Below are 18,229 nucleotides of genomic sequence, written 5' to 3' on the forward strand. Positions count from 1 at the left end.
AAAAAAGCCTTAAAAATTTAAGAGAAAAACGGAAAAGAAACCCAGTGACTCCCATTTATTATTTGCTAGGCCAAAAAAATATTGAAAGCAAAACAAAGTCTACTAGGTATTAGGTTTCTTGTACAAATAAATATCACCATTATTTTCATGGTCTTCCATGAAAAAGTAGCAGCAAAAAGAGTCAAAAGAATCAATTTGTTACATGATATACATACAAGTGTCGCAATTATATTTTGTTTTCCAATTGACAGACAATTTCCATAACCAGCGGTGTGGAAAAGACAATGGCATTGGCATCTCACCTGTACCTGTAAAGAATCTCTACTGAACAAATTACAACATTGACAAACGGAGGCAAGTGAACGAGCTTGGTCGTCCCAACACTTTGCTTCCTCACTCTTAACATTTCTAATCCCAATACGCAATCTCACCGATTCCTATACAGTATCTTGTTTCAGATCCAACTATATTTTTTGTATCCTACCTTAGGGTTTTTTTTTTTTTTTTCCGTCCTTTCAGTCATCTTCCTCACTAACTAATGCAAATGAAAATGGCTGGAATTTATATCCATCTCCCTCATAGAACTTATTCTGAAACTCCACCCAATGAAGCCTCAATGCGTGTAAGAATGCACTGAGGGTTTCCATCACTAGTAGCACACCGACCGTTGCACATATGAATACAAATATGCCAATAATAAGAATAATGATATTGTTGAACCTGCAACCGTTCACATGATAATGATAATTTCGTTTAAATTGGAAGTACTTTCTAATTTAAGTAAAAATGTGTCAAAGAGAAAGATACTTACCCCCAGGCTAGAAGTAAAACCTTGTCGTAAAATACACTTGACAGCTCGGAATGGGCTAGACTGTAAAATGCAAAATCAAAAACACCGAGATGCCGTTAAGAGCCTAATCTTTGCAAGGAAGGGAGATGAAATGATTTTAAAGTTGTTACAACCTACCTTAGAGCCCACAACCGCAGATATGAAGCTGTATTAGACACAGCTCCAAGCACAAATTCAATAGTGTGTATCAGTTGGTGCACAAAGACCTCGCTGAACTCAAATTCTTCATGGCTACCAGAACCATGATGCAATTCCATTTCAAGAGGGTCATCGTCAGAGCTATCTAATAGTGCATAGGATTGACCACGGTGCCTCTACATCAACATTAAATGGCATGACAAGCAATTCAAAAGAAGAGTAGCAAAGCAATTAAAATATATATAACAATGGGGTATATACACAATCCAACATGTCATTTATAGCGAAAAGAGAGTGTTGTCCACATACTTCCTCATGTTGCTTCTTTAAAAGAAAAGGCTTTGGAAACAACATCCATGGTACAGAAACAAGAGCTGCTAGCAGTAACACAATCTGTTAAAGAAACACAAAATCGATAAGTCTATGTTGAATAGCACAAAAGAAAACTTTCACATGGTTAACAATACATGAAATAAACCTGGAGAAACTTCTGACCGAAGAAAAGCTGATTTTCACCGAGATCATCTGTAGGACTCAAGAACATATATATCATCACATGATAAAGATCAGCTTGAGAACCAGTGCACCATTTCACGACTATAAGGAGTGACAAGTATCCAAACAGACTGTTCAAAAATATCAATTGAGGAACAAATTGGTACCTAAACAATGTTATAATTTATTAAATCAATATGTTAAGTCACTCATAAATATTTTGAAATAGTATAGAAACTGAGATAAGCATTTTTCCAAGTATTCTACAAAATCAATCATTGTGGCTCACCAAATGTTGATTTCATTTTTGAAAAATTTTGCATTGAAGTAGCTCAATATGATTCCAAGATTCATCTGAGCTACTCCAATCAAAATTGACATCTTCATCTTCAATGAGTTAAGAAACGGTAACTCACTCCGAGTACCATGCCACTTAGGATCCACACCAAAAGGATAAGTGGCACGTACTTTTACTAAACCCGCAGTAGAAGCATCGCTGCAATGTAAAGAGATGAAAGTAAATAATTCAAAAGGGAGGACAACAACAAAGTCAGGTTTCTGCCGATCCACTCTTTATCACACAGACAAATATCTACCTGCAAGAAGGATCATGGCATCCATAAGCAGAGGGCCCAAATAGTTCAAATGGGACTGAAAAGAATTCATTATATATCAATCCTGTGTAGATTGAGAACAATGCCATCATCATAATAACATAGCGACCACCAAAAATCATTTCTGTGATGTCTCCAAGCTTCTGTTATTGATGAGATAAAAAAAAAATAAGTTGTAGAAACAATATGATTATGAGGAACATGAAGCGCACTGCCAAAATAACCAGGAAACTATTAACCAGTTACCTGACTAGAAAATTTCTTTTCTCTGATTATGAAATATGACGTTGCCAAACACAGGCATATACCATGGCCCCAATCACCAAACATAACAGCAAAAAGGAAAGGGAATGTGATGATAGTGAATACAGCAGGGTTCGCTTCTTGATACTTTGCAATCCTGCAATAATATTTAGGTCAGCTCTTTCCACAATGATTTGGTTTAGAAGTGACATGTCAAAATTTAAGTAAAGATGTCATAGCAATAAAACATCTAAAGGAAGGAAAAGATCTCTTAATGCTAATCAGGAGTCAGGACATGGATAGCCGGAGACAAGGCATTATGAATATCAACAGAGCCATTGTCTCCTTAAATACGATAGCAGCAACTATCAAAATGACTAACCCATATGCATCCACGATTTCTTGAAAAGCAGAAGTAAATTTGTTGGTGTGGAAATACGTAGGAGGTGATTCCTTTGTCTGGAGAACATGAAATATGGTCCCAACTTGTGAGCTGCTGTCAATAGTTGCCTTCTGTAAAACATTTTGAATCTGCAAAACCAAGCCTAAGATGATTAAATTTTTTATGTTCAAGTTGGTTAGTGCAATATTAACCAGGAATGCTATGCAGCAGAGAAGAAATTATTACAGGTTCAAAAAACAGACCTGGTTTGTTGCAAAAACAGGGCACCAACCTTCAGCAACAAGACATTTTCTTGAAACATCTATGCTGAGCATATTCAACGTGTGATAAATGGATTTTTCTTTCTTCACCTACATAATTAGAAGAAACAAATTCCAGTGACTTAAGAAAGCACATACTTGAAAAGAACTCAGTAAAGGTTAAAGCTGGCCACAGAAACCGACATGCAACCATAAGGACATGAAGTTAAAACATAGATAGAAGCATTTGCTTTTCAAAACAAAGGAATTAAGTCAACTTCAACAAACCAAAAGGCTCCAATTCTCAAAGTGATAGGCGATTGTCTGCAACAAATTGCTCTGGTGCACCAGTCCGACATCAATGGTAGTTTTAAGCTCTTCAAGTCTTCCAGACACCTATAGATAAGAGAGGTTACAAAATTCAGATTGCTCTTCATTTGACAAGAAAAGAAAATTCAGATTGCTCATTATTTGACAAGAAAAGCATAAAATGGCATCCAGGCACCAATTCAATCAAGCAAAAATACAAGTAAATTCTGAAACAACAAAATGTTCATGTGACAGGTTGGTGTGACAGCTGGGCATTATTTACAAACATGAAAAGAGGTCGATGCAACCTCTTAATGACACTAACTTCAAGATAAATGCACATCATTAAGTTGTTATCATCTTTCAGCATTATGACATAGGTGGTTTCCTTTCAACAATACTACCCTTGTCGCTTTTTGCTTCTGCACAACTTTAGAATTACGCTCCACCTTCTATTATTTTCCCCAAAGACAACAACCTTCTTCAGACCTCTTCAAGAATTAAAACAAAGCCAAACACCAATTCAGGCCAACAGACAAAACTCAGAACTCCTCTTAATGAACAAAGTCAAATACCAAAATATTCAAGCATACACATTAGACCAGTAGATGATTTACAGAACATCATAATAATAAGAAAATAAAAGACAAAAGCAGCAAAACTGCTTGCACTATCCTCAAGCTTCAAATTCCATATAAACATGAGTCCTGATTCTCCTGAATTCTAAAGAAGGTACAAAGCATACCTCTGTAATGATCTGAAATTGTTTGCCTAGGTCCTCTGTGAATGGGTATCTGTTTGCTCCAAAAACTTCACAAATTTTCATAATTTTGTTCCTTGCTCTTTCACCAGAATAAAAGACAATAAACACATTTTTCTCAACCTGTAATTGCAAATAAGAACGATAAACGTCTCTCATCTCTGAACATAAAATTGACGAAACAACATGCAGGAGTAAAAGGAGATGAAAACAGTAATACATAAACTGATAGACACAAGTAGCAAATTGATGCCATACAAACAAACCTTCTGAGTGAATACAAAATTAAAGAGAAAGTATGCATGAATAGAAGAACCACAGGTGAATTCCACTCTGAGAAATTTTAGATCTACAATGGTAAATGCAGGTATTAACCTTCTCCCCAGATGCAGGATCAGTGACAGGATCTTCAACTACAGATTGCTTCAAAAAGACATTTCCTCTGGTTGCACGAAATAGAATTCTTTCAAAAGCCAATGATCTTTCTCTTGAGACAAGACCACTGACAAATCCCAGCTTAACTTGCTTAGATGGATCAGTGACCATTTCCTACAAAAAGTAAACACCCTAGGCGTTATGTAAAGAAGAATTAAAGGCATCAGAGATACTAATATAGAAAATATAAAAACTGAAAACAATACTTGCTCCAATAATAATGGACTGTCAATGGATCCTTCACCCCTTTGCTCAGCTTCAGCTTCTCTCTGCTTAGCTGCAGCACTGCTCTGAGCTGACTGAAAAAATTCACCAGCCTGAGATAAAAAAACAATACCATTATAATAAATGCATTATGTACCTTGAGATATCACTCTCCAGCTCTAAGAAATATAAGGCTCCTACTTTAAGTAACAAAGAAAGGCGATAAGCCAATTATCTTGAAATACGGAATTTAAGATTTTCGCTTCTACTGCCTTAATAACCAGCAAAATGCAACAAAGCAACCAAGAGATGTCAACATACCTTCTGCATAACTAACTTATATTCTTTTAGTTCATTGTAACTTTGTTGCAACTTCTCATGATTTGCATTCATCTCTATCAACTCTGCTTCAAGTTCTCCAAGTTTCACCTAGCAATACCACATATAAGGTTGCTTTTCAATGTGACAACAAAAATGTTAAAATCCAAAACATCCATTATACCTCTAAGTTATCTAAATCAACATCATCATTCCTCGCAGATCTAGTTGAGGGTGATAAACCAGCCTTTGTCATCTGTTCCTTAAAGAAACGTAGCTTGCGTGCCATTTCCCCGGATCTCTTGATCTGCATCATACAATAACACTTAAGGTACCATAAATTTTAAAAATTAACCCAAAAAATTAGCATATATCTCCAAGTATTCAGAAAATTTTATGAGATCATGCTGAATCGGTATCCAGGCAGAGTTTCTCATCAAACATTCCACTGATTTCCGCAAGTGTATGTGTTAATTTCAAATATATACGTTTTATAAGATGAGAATTTGAAATTAGGCTTCAAAACGATCATTGGGGGCAGAATTTCATGGATAATACAAACTTCAACCAGAAATCAAAATTGTGAATCTAAAGGACCTGTGTAGCATATGTTCGTTGGAACGGGCTCTTCTCCGAATTGAGCTGCAAGAAAAATATGAAAAGAAAATCAGGTAAATCTCAAACATATTAAATCTATAGATTTTTCAATGATATCTCAAAAATTCAAAATAAAAAAAATTAAGAAATCGAGAGAACTAACGTCTTTGAATTGAAAGAGGCCGAGATCACCGAGATATGAGATGCTGCGATGAGCTGATTCAATAGGGATGATGAGTTGCACCAATTGCATTGGCTCCGACCGCAGCAGATCCATCGTCGGACGCTGTCTTCCCTCTCCCATTATTATTATTATAAATCTAAGAATTTCTTTAGAATTGTAATTATTAATATAAAAAAATCAAATCTACATATTAAATGTGAGATTCATGTACAGGAAATATCGTAGCCGGAGATAATTCGCCGGAGATCGATCCTCAGGCGTCTCACGACCACTGGTGATGTTTGCTTGTTCGTTTCTAGCTTCCTTTTTATTTTTCTTCCCCTTTTATAATGTTTCCATTTCGCCGTCGTTTTCACGCGCTTTTACTTTTTGGTGGACGGTAAGGAAAATAGAAATCACTTAACGATGTCGTTTCGTTCAAGTCTCTTCAACGTCTAAAATGCGGTCCCTTGATCTTTACCACTCGTGGATCGGACGGTGGCCTATTAGTCACCCGCGGTCAATTGGCGCCACCTCTTTTAAGGGAATTAAGGGGAAAAAAAAAAGAATTCTCTGAAATAAAGGAATAGAATCTTTTCTTATAACCCAAATAAATGTGGACATATGGGCCTAGAAAACACCAATTGTAGGGTCCAAGGAGGCGAGCGAATGATTCTCGTTAGATTTTTTTAAAAAAAAAACCAAAATCATTATAAATTTTATTGGCCTATTGACGATAAGCTTTAATGTTACTTTGTCACGGGTGCCAATTTGAGTAAGATCCTCTCTACTACTAGAAATTAATGAAAATATCCATTACTTTAATTGTCTTAAGAAAATATATGATAATTAATTTAAAAAATTACTTTAATTATAAAGAAATTGAGTTTGCACTAAATATATATAGTTCATAGAAGCAAGAGTATTATATATACATTTTTTTTCCTTTCTTTTTGCTCCTGTGGCTATATTGCTTCAATGAAAGGAGTCACGTTTTGAGAATATAATCATATTCATTAAATTAAGCTAAAACTGAGAGAGTGGGCCAATGGGCAACCGGCCTTTGATAATGAAATCCTTATGCCAATGTTTCAGTGGCTGTATCCTGCAGTGCATGCAATAAGCGCTAGCTTTACATGCAATAGCAGGCCGGTATATATCTTTGGCATGGAAAATCACAAACGGTAGGCTATATTCTGATGAAACAAAACCCAAGCTTTGGACCACAAAATTTTGCAGCACAGCTGCACGCAAACCACACAGCCAAGGAAAGCCAAGAAGGCTACCCCAGTAGATTCGCATGCCGCTGAAGACGATCAGTCCTACGCCAAAAAAAAACCCATAGTTCACAAACCCTATATGCATGCCTACTGTCGGAAACCCTAGTACTTGTCCTGGACGCTACTTGCCTCCTCCTCTCAACTTTATAGGGGCCAACCCCTCTCTCTTCTCCCTCTTCGGTTCAATAATTTTGGGAAGTTTCTCGTAAAGAAATTACAGCACCACTTGTCTGCTCTGGATCATGTTGATGATTATGCTAGACTTAGTTAGGTTCTGGTCAAGCTAATGGGCCATTTTGTTTGTTCTGTTTCGTTTACGCCCGAATAGCTCATCTTGGAAAAAAAAAGCATCTTTTCGGATTCAATTCCTGTGTCCCCAAGAACAAGATCTTGTGATTTATGACTTGGGATTTTCGTCGCTTACGACAATGATTAGGCTGATAATCAACTGATCTTACCTGCTAATTACGCAAACTAGGAAGGGTTTGAGAAAGGGAAAGGATCGGCTAAGTTTAAGCTAGCTTCTGTTCTTGTTTTGTGGGGGCTGCGACAAGTCTTATCATCCAAGAATTAGGTATCATATTCTCCCGATGCATCTAATTTAGGGTAGTGAGAGTCAATTCCATGTCGTGTCATAACCCAGGGGAAAGCATTGGAGTAGCCCACATGCGCATCTCATCTCCTTCTCCCTTGTGTCCGAATCTTGGAAAATTTTACCATATCTCTCCCACATGCAACACTTTTCATTCATGATTTTACCTCAACTTTATTCATGCACTATTCCTTTATATGTATAAAATCTATTAAATGATCAATAACCTAATAGAAATTAACCACTAAAAAAAAAAGTCAACATTGCAAAAAAGTCAAAATAAAACAAAGAAAAATGAGATTGGATTTAATAAATTTCCTTCAAAACCCATTTAAAAGGATTAAACAAGGATAACAAGTAGGTACTTACAAATTTGCCAACTCCAAATTTAAATTTGTACGTAAACTCGATTGATAATATTTGTTTAATTATGTATTAATCATACAAATCAATTAGTTAAATATTTACTCGAAATAATTCATATAATTCTTTCATTATTTTAACTTTCTAAATGTCATAAGATTTACTGTTGTAAATATTAGTCCGGTTTCTACCTAACTTCGACTAAATTTTTTTGATTATCAATAATAAATTACCGCTTCAAAAAAAAAAAGCTATAAGATTTATAGTAGACAATAGGAGAAAGAGGAAAAGAACATGACAAAAAGGCACTTGTAAATTATTTAAAAAAAAATCTTAAATGAGAGAGAAATTGATTCTATGACATAGAATCAAGTTTGGCTAAAGTTAGGACCTAAAATAAATAACCATGAATATTTCGTCTTGCTAAGGTTAAGGTAGGTGGGGCACCTTACTAAAATTTGACCCAATGCCTTGCTTAAGATTGCTTTGCTAGAGGAATAGGTGTCTCTCAATTGCACTTACATCAATAAGTCTATTCAATTTTATAAGGTTTTCCCTACGGCCTTGTCATACTATTTGTGACTTCGAGCTATTGCAATTGTCCTATATATTATACTTTTTATCTTGTCATTATTTCTGTCCCTCTAAGTCAAATATTCATATCCTTACTTGCAAATGAAATAAAAAATCGTGGAATAAATCACACCGTATGGAGAAAAAACCTAATCCGAGAAATTCAAACTATATACACCTATAAAAATTGTTTTGCATACGCATATACTCGTGTTAAATAAATATTTTCCGAGTCACTCTCAAATAGTCTTTCTTCTCAAATGATTTAATTTCAACCAACATACTAGAGGAATAACTTCTTTTTTTCTTTTTTTTTTGGCTCAATGTTGTTTCCTCAACCACTTTTCATTAAAATTTAACACACAACCCCCCTCCCCCCTCTTAAAAAATACTGCTAGTATACTTTACATTAAATATAGATGCAATTCCGAATTATTGCTAACGAATTTTATGCTTGAGGAAGTAAATTTTATAATTAAGACGAAGAACTAGATATAATACCACGAGGGATACATGGAAACTACCTATATTTGATTTGCAGCTTTGGTATTGTAAAAGGCAAGGGGAGATAAAAAAGAGCCGATTCAATGAAAACCTTCCCGTGAGTTTGCCAGCAAAACGACATTCTAAGTGCAATTTTACGCTTTTTTGTCAAGTATATATAGGTAATCTAACTTGGTTTAGAGCCTATAGTTTGATTAGAACTGCGGCATTCAATGATAAATGGACCACCAACATTAAATTAATCATATTTTATACCTAGAAGATTAACCAATAAGCATAGTTCGGTTTATAGTAAGGTCATGAGCTTGAAATAGAATTATGTTTAATTCTATTGGTTTAAAAAGCATGGATGAGCATTGTGTAGCCAATTATGCTCGTGAAGACCAAGGGGATATGAAGTTAATTACCATTCACTGCAATCATATTGATCCTTAAGCTAAGCTAAAAAAGGCACCAAATTTTGCTAAATTTGTAAAGTAGTAATTTGGCATGCAGATTTTCATAATGACCTAATTTGTTTTTTTGTTTTTGTAAAACAGGAAACTTTACTTAACATGATAGACAAATGAAGGAGAAGTTATTACAAAACAACGTTAAAACCTCTAATAAGAGAGATTCTTGCTTTTATCGAACCGTCTACTGTACTGTTCGCTGCTTCTCTTGGGTCATAATGACCTAATTGATATGTTGAATTATACTTATGAGAGAAACCCCACTAAAACAAAGTCCAAAAATAAAGGGTAATAATAAAGAGCACTAGGGAAAGAATAGACTAACTCAATGACAAGAAGAATAGAAACTCACGCGGGATACTGCTCCTAACCTTAAACATAATCATCAGGTGATAGAAAATGAGAACACTGGTTCGAGTATTAAACCAGAGGTGCTTGCTTTTAACCTACATATTTTTTGGCGGTGAAACTCACAGAAAACCTGGTAAAATCTGTCAAATTATTGGCGATATTATCGCTTACTAATGACAGGATCTACGTCAAATAAAATTATACAGTCTTATCTCTTTCCATGCTAACGGAAATGATGGAGCAAACAGCTTTTGTCATTGTTGTTTTTATTTCAAAACCCTCACTTGATTTTGGGGTGAAGCTCTCCTCAAGATATCGTATTCTTGTTAGCCATGATTTCCTCAGTGATTGTGAATCTTGACATCTTATCACTCTTGCCCTTTGCGTAATATTGATGCTCGGTCCTTTTCTTTCTTTCTTTTTTTTTTGGGGGGGGTGGAGGGGGGATGGTGGTCCGGGGGTAGGTATGAATGTTGGGATTTGTAGCTTCTGTCATGAGTTCAACCTATGAACTATTGCAAAGGTTCACTAAAGATACCAGTCTTGGTTTTGGAAGACAACAAGCTCATATTCTGCAATTCTATCTTAGAAACATCGGTGGACAAAGAAGTGCACCAGAAAAATGGAGGAAAGTAGCGAAGGTAATGAGAGAAAATTGATGCTTCTAGGTCAAGTAGGTTGTCGTTTCATTCCTCTATGGCATATAGTATAAATATCTTACTTATCTTCTATGAAATTCTACATAAAAATTTTCCTCTAAATTTATTTTCCCTACACTGAGATTGCTTTTCCTATCTGTAGATTTAATTATCAGCCATGGGGATAGTGTTATCATGCATTTTATGATGTTGAAAAATCATGATGTTCTACCATCTGGGAATATTTCGAGTTCTAGGTTATGAATCATCCTCATACCCTCCATCGAAGACTTACTATGATAACTGAACAAGTTAATCCAGTAAAGTTCGAAAATGTCAAAATGCATTGAATAATTTCTCAGTAGCAGCATGAGACGATCACAGCCTACATAATCTTCCTCCCTCATTACTATGGTTCATTACTCCAAATGATAACAAAACTAAAAACAGCAAAAACGACATGGAATCAAAGAGAGTTCATCAGTTGATGGGTGCAACATCTTCATGACTGAAGATGATCAGAGCACATGTTGTGAGTCAGAAACTGAAAAACGTAGGAAAGTTTCATGATCTTTCTGTTTCTTCCCCATGTGATAATTCTAGAAGCCTACAGAAGCATCTCTGGACACCCATCCACTCATCTGTACCTTACCCTATATCATTAGTCTCAGACTAAATATAACATAGTAAATCACATGCACAAAGTTGCAGAAGCATTAAAACTTATCGGCTAATGAGCAACGGCTTCCCATTCTAGCAGAGGGTCACATCCATGCACGTCTATTCAAGTAGCTGAATTTGATTTTATTGCAGAGACAAGAAGCTGATCTAAATGCCCACTAAAACACGTCTGTTGAAGTATAAAAAGTTTGTGCATATATATACGTACACATTCTCAAAAGGAAAAAAAGAGGGAGGAGGTCCTTCATGGTGTTGCTTTTTGGGAACGAGCTGCCAGTTTTTCATTTGCCAATGCATGAAAGACTTGTAAAGCTGCTTCATGCACCGCCTTTCTTTTCCCTCTTCTCCAGGAATTGTTTAGAGAGTTATAAACTAAAGGGTTTGAAATTTCTTTGCTTAACCGAACACGAAACCTCTTTTGCGTCCCATTTTCCATCCGGCAAGCAAACGGGTAAATGGGAAAAAGCGGCTTCGAGTTCAACACCAACCAGAAAGCAGATTCAAGATCGAACCCACAAAAAGAAAGAAAAAACAAACCACCATAAAGAAATCCAATAAGAAACAAAAAGCACACATCCACATGCTAACACTAAGAACACTCAAATCGAAAAAATGAAAACAAAAAAAAAAAACAAAAAGGAAAGGACTACTCATCGATCGTAACAAAAACAAGCACTGAAAATCTGAATTGAAGGCCTAAAACGAAAAAAAACAAACATCCCCCAATATCATATGCATCCTCAGTTTCTATTCTCATTCAAATTCTACGCTTTCTACTTCGGTGGGTGTTAACAATTTGAACATAATAGTAAAAAGGACCACAACAAAATAACAATGAGCTAGGGAGAGCAACAATCAAGAGTTCGTTTATGACAAATGAAAGTTTGTTAAAAAGGAAAAGATCCCCTCCCATAGAGAGATAGTTGGAACATTTGGAGACAGGCCTGTAAATCAAGACCTTGGAGGTGGGAAGAATTGCGTACCAGCAATGAAAGCGTTAAGTGGAGCTGGATAGAGAGAAGGGTCGAGCATGCTTGTGCCTGGATTGCTCGAAGTCGTAGCGGTTGTCGTTGTAGCAGCTGCAGTGGTTGCTGCTGTGATAAGATCGAGTGGCTGAGAGCTTTCACCGCCGCTGGTGTAACGACTTTCAGGGCCTTGATCGTAGAGAATTCCCTTGAATACATGTCCTGCTATATTCACAGCCGTTTGATAGGCGAACTCCTCATCTGCATCGTCCATGGCGCTTACTTTTACGCAGCGGAAGACTGCTGGAGAATTCACTTCGGGAGGGTATTGACCCAGTTCCAACCCTAATTTTCAAAGTCCAACAAGATAAAATAATCAAGAGCTACCAAAAAATATCCAACTTACAAAAATGAAAAGAAAAGGAAAAGAGAAGATTTTCTTTGAATATTTTTCCGAATATTATGGGACTTTTTCGTCAGTTTTACCAGTAAACAGTGCCAGAATTAATGGAAAAGAAGAAAAGGAAAGGAAAAGCAGGTGGGTGGGTGACTATGGAGATAGACTTGCTCACACGCAAATGATATGGTTTTGTTGCCGTACTGCTGAAAGTCATGGGAATTCCTCAAGATCTTACCAAATTAAACTCTGTCAAGCTAAGTTAGCAGTATACGGTTCTTGAAAATTCTCCATCATAGACCATTCCAAGATTTCATTTCAAAGAATCCATCAATCTTTCTTTGATGTTCGTTTCTTCTTTTTTCTTTTTATGTGAGTGTTTTGTTTCGGTTTTGTCTTTGTTTGTATTGTAAACTACAACTTTACCTGACGTGGTGGGGGATAAACGAGTGCAGGCAAGGGAGGGAGCACCTTGATTCTCTCTCTGCCTTTTCGGATTCTCTCCTCGAAACTGTTGTTGCTCTTGTTGTTGGTTTTGCTGCTGCTGCTGTTGTTGTTGCAAAGCTGCGAGTTGTTGTTGCCTCTCTCGCCTTTTAGAAGCAGGAACCCAAGTACTCTTAACGTGAGTTTGGCACTGAAACCCTCGGCTCTTGCAACAAGTCCTGCATCTCAAATGGGTACAATCTTTCTTAGCTTGGTTTCCGCAATCTTGGCAGTTCATGCCTCCTTGTCTCATAACCGTAAAACCTGCTGATCTCGAAGACGACTCATCAGAGAGGTTAAAGCCGCTCGTTCTTCGACTAGGACCCGCTCCAAACGAGTAGTTGTTCACGTTTTGCTGTTGGTAATAATACTGTGGCCATAGCTCAAACCCTTTGTTGTAGATCTCCTCGTTTCTGTACAAATACAGGTTCTCTTCTTTATCTTCTCCTTCTTGCTTGCTTGCAGCTGCTCCTTCTCGGCCACCTAGATAGAAGAAGCCAGCCATTTGTTACACCCAAAAGCTGAAACCAACCTCAATTTGGACCAAAAATCCATAGCAGAAACACCCTATTTAGTACCGCCCCCCCAGATCACTAGTGTGATGAGCTGGTTGGATTTTCCCTGGGGTCTTTATGGGTTTCAACTGTGGAAGCTTTTTCTGGTGGGTTTTTAAATACCACTGTTAGTCTGTGAGTGTTTGTTGGGGGGCTTTGTTTTGACCCGATCTTTGTTGTTTCTGCTATGTCTGACCTGACCCCCACACCACACCACCCCTCTCCCCCCCCCCCCTTCCCCTCTCCCGAATTTACTAGCAGAATTTAGTAGAAGAGCTGTTTTTCTTCTTTTCTTTTTTGTGATCTTTGGGAAGGATTCTCTTTTTTGCAGCTTTTGAGGTTAAAAATGTTTTTCAAGATTTTTTCTTTTAGGGTAAAACAAACAAACAAGTATGGTTTCCCCTTGACTTACCCCCCTTCCCTTCTCTCTCCCTTCAATTCCAAGCAATAATGGCACGGAATTAGAGCCCCTGCAACGCCGCCATGAGAACTGCACCCGCTCTCTGCTACACTCTCACCTCATTTATGACAAAACCAGCTCTGTTTCTCTCTCTCTCTCTCTCTCTCTCTCTCGTTCTTTTTATCTCTATCTAAACCCCAAAAAATAATACAAAAAGAAAAACTTGTGCTTGTTATAACTCTCCGGTTTTTGATTGAGTAATGAAGAGGAGAGAGAGAGAGAGAGGAGAGAGAGAGAGAGAGCAAACAAAGAAAGACAAAGATGCAAGAAAATGTATCTCTGGGCACTTCTCTACAGTCTACAGTTCTCTTCCAGTTTCAATGAATCTAATCACCTAAAGGCTCGAATCCCCGCCGTTGCATGTCCATCGTACGCTCCCTATTCCCCCCACGTGGCACAGCATCAGCTTTTCCTTATTCGTCCTTGCACCGGAAAACCCGCTAGTACTTTTTCTGACCGTTCCTGTAATTGAGATTGATTTTCCCCTTCTTTTTTTGGTTTTTTGTTTTTTCTTTTCTACTAATGCAACAAGCAATCTAACCTGGAAAAAGGGAAAATATTAATAAGAATTAATCAAACACACCTTAACGTCACCTTTGTCGTTTTCTTTAACTATCACAGACAGAGCCATCAGTTCACATCTGTGACCATTACCGAATCCGACGGTGGAAAAAATTGCCTGTCGTGAATCGTGTTATCGATTGGAAATCTCTTACCTGTCCCGTGCGGGTATTTGTCCCTTTGGTTTTTTTTTCCCCCGTCAATGCCTCGTATTCTTCTCAAAATTCTTCCTGTAATCATTTTCTCATTTGACCCGAAAGTCACATTTCCACAATTTTTTCATTAAATAAATATATAAATAAACCACTAAAACGATTCCGTTTCAAGGGTTGTAGGTCAACACCTTTGATGTTATATTCAACAGAACTAGGTGACTACATGCATGAATAATGAAAACAATGAGTTTGGCAACACTTATTTTAGTCTTAGATGGGAAAACATTTTCCAATTATTCTTCACGTTAATTTCATATGATTTAAACTAAATGAACAAGCTTATATTTCCAAGTTCACATTTGATTGAACCAAGACTTGAAATGTATAATTCGTGTGAGATTAATTAATTTTAACAATTATACATATTTTTCTCCTTTTTATTGACAAATTTTTGTCCATCTCACATTCAAATCACACAATCATTTTTTCATCCACTAATTTTAAAATTTCAGATAAAACAAACTTATTACTAAAAACATACATTTTCATCATTTAAACATTTCTTGATTATTTATTTACAATATTATTTCTTCATCATTTCTCGATTTAAATACATTTGACGGTATTATTTACATACTTATTTACGGTATTATTTACTTATTACTAAAAGCTTATATTTCCAAGTTCACATTTGATTGAACCAAGACTTGAAATGTATAATTCGTGTGAGATTAATTAATTTTAACAGTTATACATATTTGTCCCCTTTTTATTGACAAATTTTTGTCCATCTCACATTCAAATCACATAATCATTTTTCCATCTACGAATTCTAAAATCTAAGATAAAATAGACTTATTACTAAAAACATACATTGTCATCATTTAAAACATTTCTCAATTACTTATTTACGGTATTATTTCTTCATCATTTCTTGATCTAAATACATTTTATTGTTAATTCTCATTAAGAGAGTAATAATCGATCAAATTCAATTCATAGATTTTTTTTTATTTTCTCCATAAATAAAAAATTTATCAAATATTTCATGTTTTTAACTAATAAATCATTTTGACACAAATAAAAAAGAAAAATAATCGTAACCCAAAGTCTGAAATCCACATAAGTCAATGAAGAACTTGATTTTATTCAATGAATCGTATTATTCACATTACTTTTTTAAAAAAATATAAAAAAATACTAATAATTTGTTCAAACTTTATATCCAACACACTTTATATGCTATACGTGTGTATAAAAAATTATAACATGTAAAATGCAACTAGGACCGCAATTTTGTCACCAACTACTACATTCCCATAGTTCTACCACAAAACTAGGAAAGTCATGTCTCTATCTAATTCATATGTATTGACTATAAGGGAAACACGTAATTCCTAAATTTTTTAAATTTTTTGAATATTTACGTTAAAATTTTTATCTAAATTTTTGTACAAATTAAAGAAATATTAGGTATATAGATTAAAGTTGAAACGTAACTACAGATGACCATGCTCTCCATGCCTAACTAGAAAAGGACTTTACTTAACCCTGGGACCAAACTGAACCCTTTTGATTATGAAACAATCACGTGGAAAACCGCGTGAATTAGCGGCCACTAATAATTGGATTTTAATACTAATATAATTATGATTATCAACAGGTACGGACGGCGGCCTTAGTTCCCCCCCCCCCCCCCCGCCCCCAACCCGAATCGTACCACACCAGCCGCTTGACAAAACAGGCTTTGGCCAATGCCTAATCAGAACTTTTACTACTATACTTAAAAAAAGTAATCATGATTAATTAGTAAGTAATATGAACCAAGAAATCAACGCAGAAAAAGTTGATTATATTTATTTGGTAATTGTAATTAGGGGCCCGAGGCAGGCAATGAAATGAAAGACTATCCAAACCCTTTTTCTCTTTCTTCTTCCTTTACTGTTGACTCTCTTTGCTTATTATTATTTTTTTTTTGTTGTCGTCTGCATTGCCTAATACTGATTAGATTGTTTATTTGAAATGTAGGAGACATGGAGCTCCAAACTTTGATGGGGAAATATTGGGTTCCTCATGATTTTATACACTAGGAAGCCTAACTTGCCTTTTTCATGGACAGGAGAAGGAAAGAACTAATACCCAATTATCCCTCTTCGAGGTACGATGAAAGCTACGTTCCTTTCTTTTTTGCTCATCGTTTTGAATTTAATGAGTCTTACATAAGGAAAAGGGTGTGCCTGGCTTCATGTTTGCATGTAGCAGGCTGCAGCTGCTGCATTACCCAAATTCTGAGGAACCTAGCTAGCTCTTTTTTTCCCTTTAAATGTTCTTTGATTTTCGGTACTTTTTTTTTTTATATATATACCAATATTTGCTTATTGATGTGTTTGAGGAAAACAGTACCTTTAAAAGTAATTTCGTAATTAAAAATTAGGTCGTTTTTATTACGTCGTCTGTATTTAAAGGAAATTTCAACTTTTATTTACTATTTCATGTCTCTTAACATAATTATCGTAACTGTACAATGATGCCTACCATTGTTTACGATAGGGTTAGGGTTGGGTTTGTGGTTTTACTCATTTTCAAAAGGGCTTTGGGACGACCTTATGGAGCCATTAAAGAAGAAAAACTTACTATCTTGCAAGTTGTGCTAATTTAGGTTCTTTTTGACAAAGGTTCTTTAATGTAGAGATTAGGGAAGTTATAACCAAAGGTCATTTTCAATAGAGTTATCATGAGGTGTCACTTCTGCTATTATTTCTTATTTATCTCTTTTTTTTTTGGCTACTTTAGTTGATCAAATATATCAATATAAAGTAGAGAAATGAAAAGTTGAAAATAGTTAGTAAGAATCAAAATATAAATTCATTGTCTTATTTTGTGAATGGAACTCAATCTTTTATTAATTACATATTAAAACATAACATGGGTTCGAATTAAAAAATAAAAATCAAAACCCTTTAATTTTAATTCTTCAAATCATATAAAAAAAATTGATGGAATCCAAGCAGATCAAAACAAACATATTGAAACAATCTCATGACACAATTTAAAGGGAGAGAGAAAGCATCTAAACAAAGTACCTCATATAGCCATTTCCTCAAATTGAGTGAAAGGTGAGCGGCTATGGAACTGAGTAAACCATATTCTTTTTTTTTCTTTTTGTTTTTCCTTTTTCTCCGTTAGTTAAAAAGTGAATTAAATTAGAGTGAATGCCAAAATTGGTACGTAAAAGATAAAACGGAGAGGCCAAGGCAAGACATGAAAGACGGAGAGAGAGAGAGGACTAAGGAGTTGGGTTTTAATTGGAGATTGAATGATGTGTGGGAGTCTCAATAATTGTGTCCCTGTCTTTCACTCTCGAGCCCTGCGCTAGCTTTCTCCTGGTTGACTCTCTCGTGGCCAAGCATTTCCTCGACACGACAATTTCTTTGGGTTTTTTTTTTTTTTTT

The 18,229-nt window shown here is 35.8% G+C and overlaps 2 protein-coding genes across 2 annotated transcripts; both read right to left on the bottom strand.

Annotated features, from left to right (window-relative positions):
- LOC18591476 (V-type proton ATPase subunit a3) lies at window positions 82-6,096 on the bottom strand. Its single transcript, XM_007017611.2, has 18 exons — window positions 5,769-6,096; window positions 5,606-5,650; window positions 5,193-5,315; window positions 5,012-5,119; window positions 4,693-4,803; window positions 4,427-4,600; window positions 4,037-4,174; window positions 3,271-3,378; window positions 2,986-3,093; window positions 2,723-2,871; window positions 2,344-2,497; window positions 2,080-2,240; window positions 1,773-1,979; window positions 1,467-1,650; window positions 1,298-1,381; window positions 968-1,164; window positions 812-871; window positions 82-720 (listed from the first exon to the last, which is right to left on the bottom strand). The coding sequence occupies exons 1-18, from the start codon at window positions 5,907-5,909 to the stop codon at window positions 516-518; spliced, it is 2,457 nt and encodes an 818-aa protein (XP_007017673.1). The 5' UTR covers window positions 5,910-6,096; the 3' UTR covers window positions 82-515.
- LOC18591477 (protein SHI RELATED SEQUENCE 5) lies at window positions 11,907-14,273 on the bottom strand. The gene is made up of 2 exons (XM_007017615.2): window positions 12,991-14,273; window positions 11,907-12,512 (listed from the first exon to the last, which is right to left on the bottom strand). Exons 1-2 carry the CDS (start codon window positions 13,550-13,552, stop codon window positions 12,154-12,156), a joined length of 921 nt encoding a protein of 306 aa, XP_007017677.1. The 5' UTR covers window positions 13,553-14,273; the 3' UTR covers window positions 11,907-12,153.

This window comes from Theobroma cacao, chromosome 8, assembly GCF_000208745.1.
Source record: "Theobroma cacao cultivar B97-61/B2 chromosome 8, Criollo_cocoa_genome_V2, whole genome shotgun sequence".
Taxonomy (NCBI): Eukaryota; Viridiplantae; Streptophyta; class Magnoliopsida; order Malvales; family Malvaceae; genus Theobroma; species Theobroma cacao.

Coding starts and splice junctions, on each gene's coding strand:
- LOC18591477 (XM_007017615.2), bottom strand. CDS start 13,552: ATGGCTGGCTTCTTCTATCTAGGTGGCCGAGAAGGAGCAGCTGCAAGC. Junction 12,513..12,990: donor TTTATCCCCCACCACGTCAG/GTAAAGTTGTAG, acceptor TTTGAAAATTAG/GGTTGGAACTGGGTCAATAC.
- LOC18591476 (XM_007017611.2), bottom strand. CDS start 5,909: ATGGGAGAGGGAAGACAGCGTCCGACGATGGATCTGCTGCGGTCGGAG. Junction 5,316..5,605: donor AACGAACATATGCTACACAG/GTCCTTTAGATT, acceptor TGTATGATGCAG/ATCAAGAGATCCGGGGAAAT. Junction 4,175..4,426: donor ATCCTGCATCTGGGGAGAAG/GTTAATACCTGC, acceptor TTGCAATTACAG/GTTGAGAAAAATGTGTTTAT.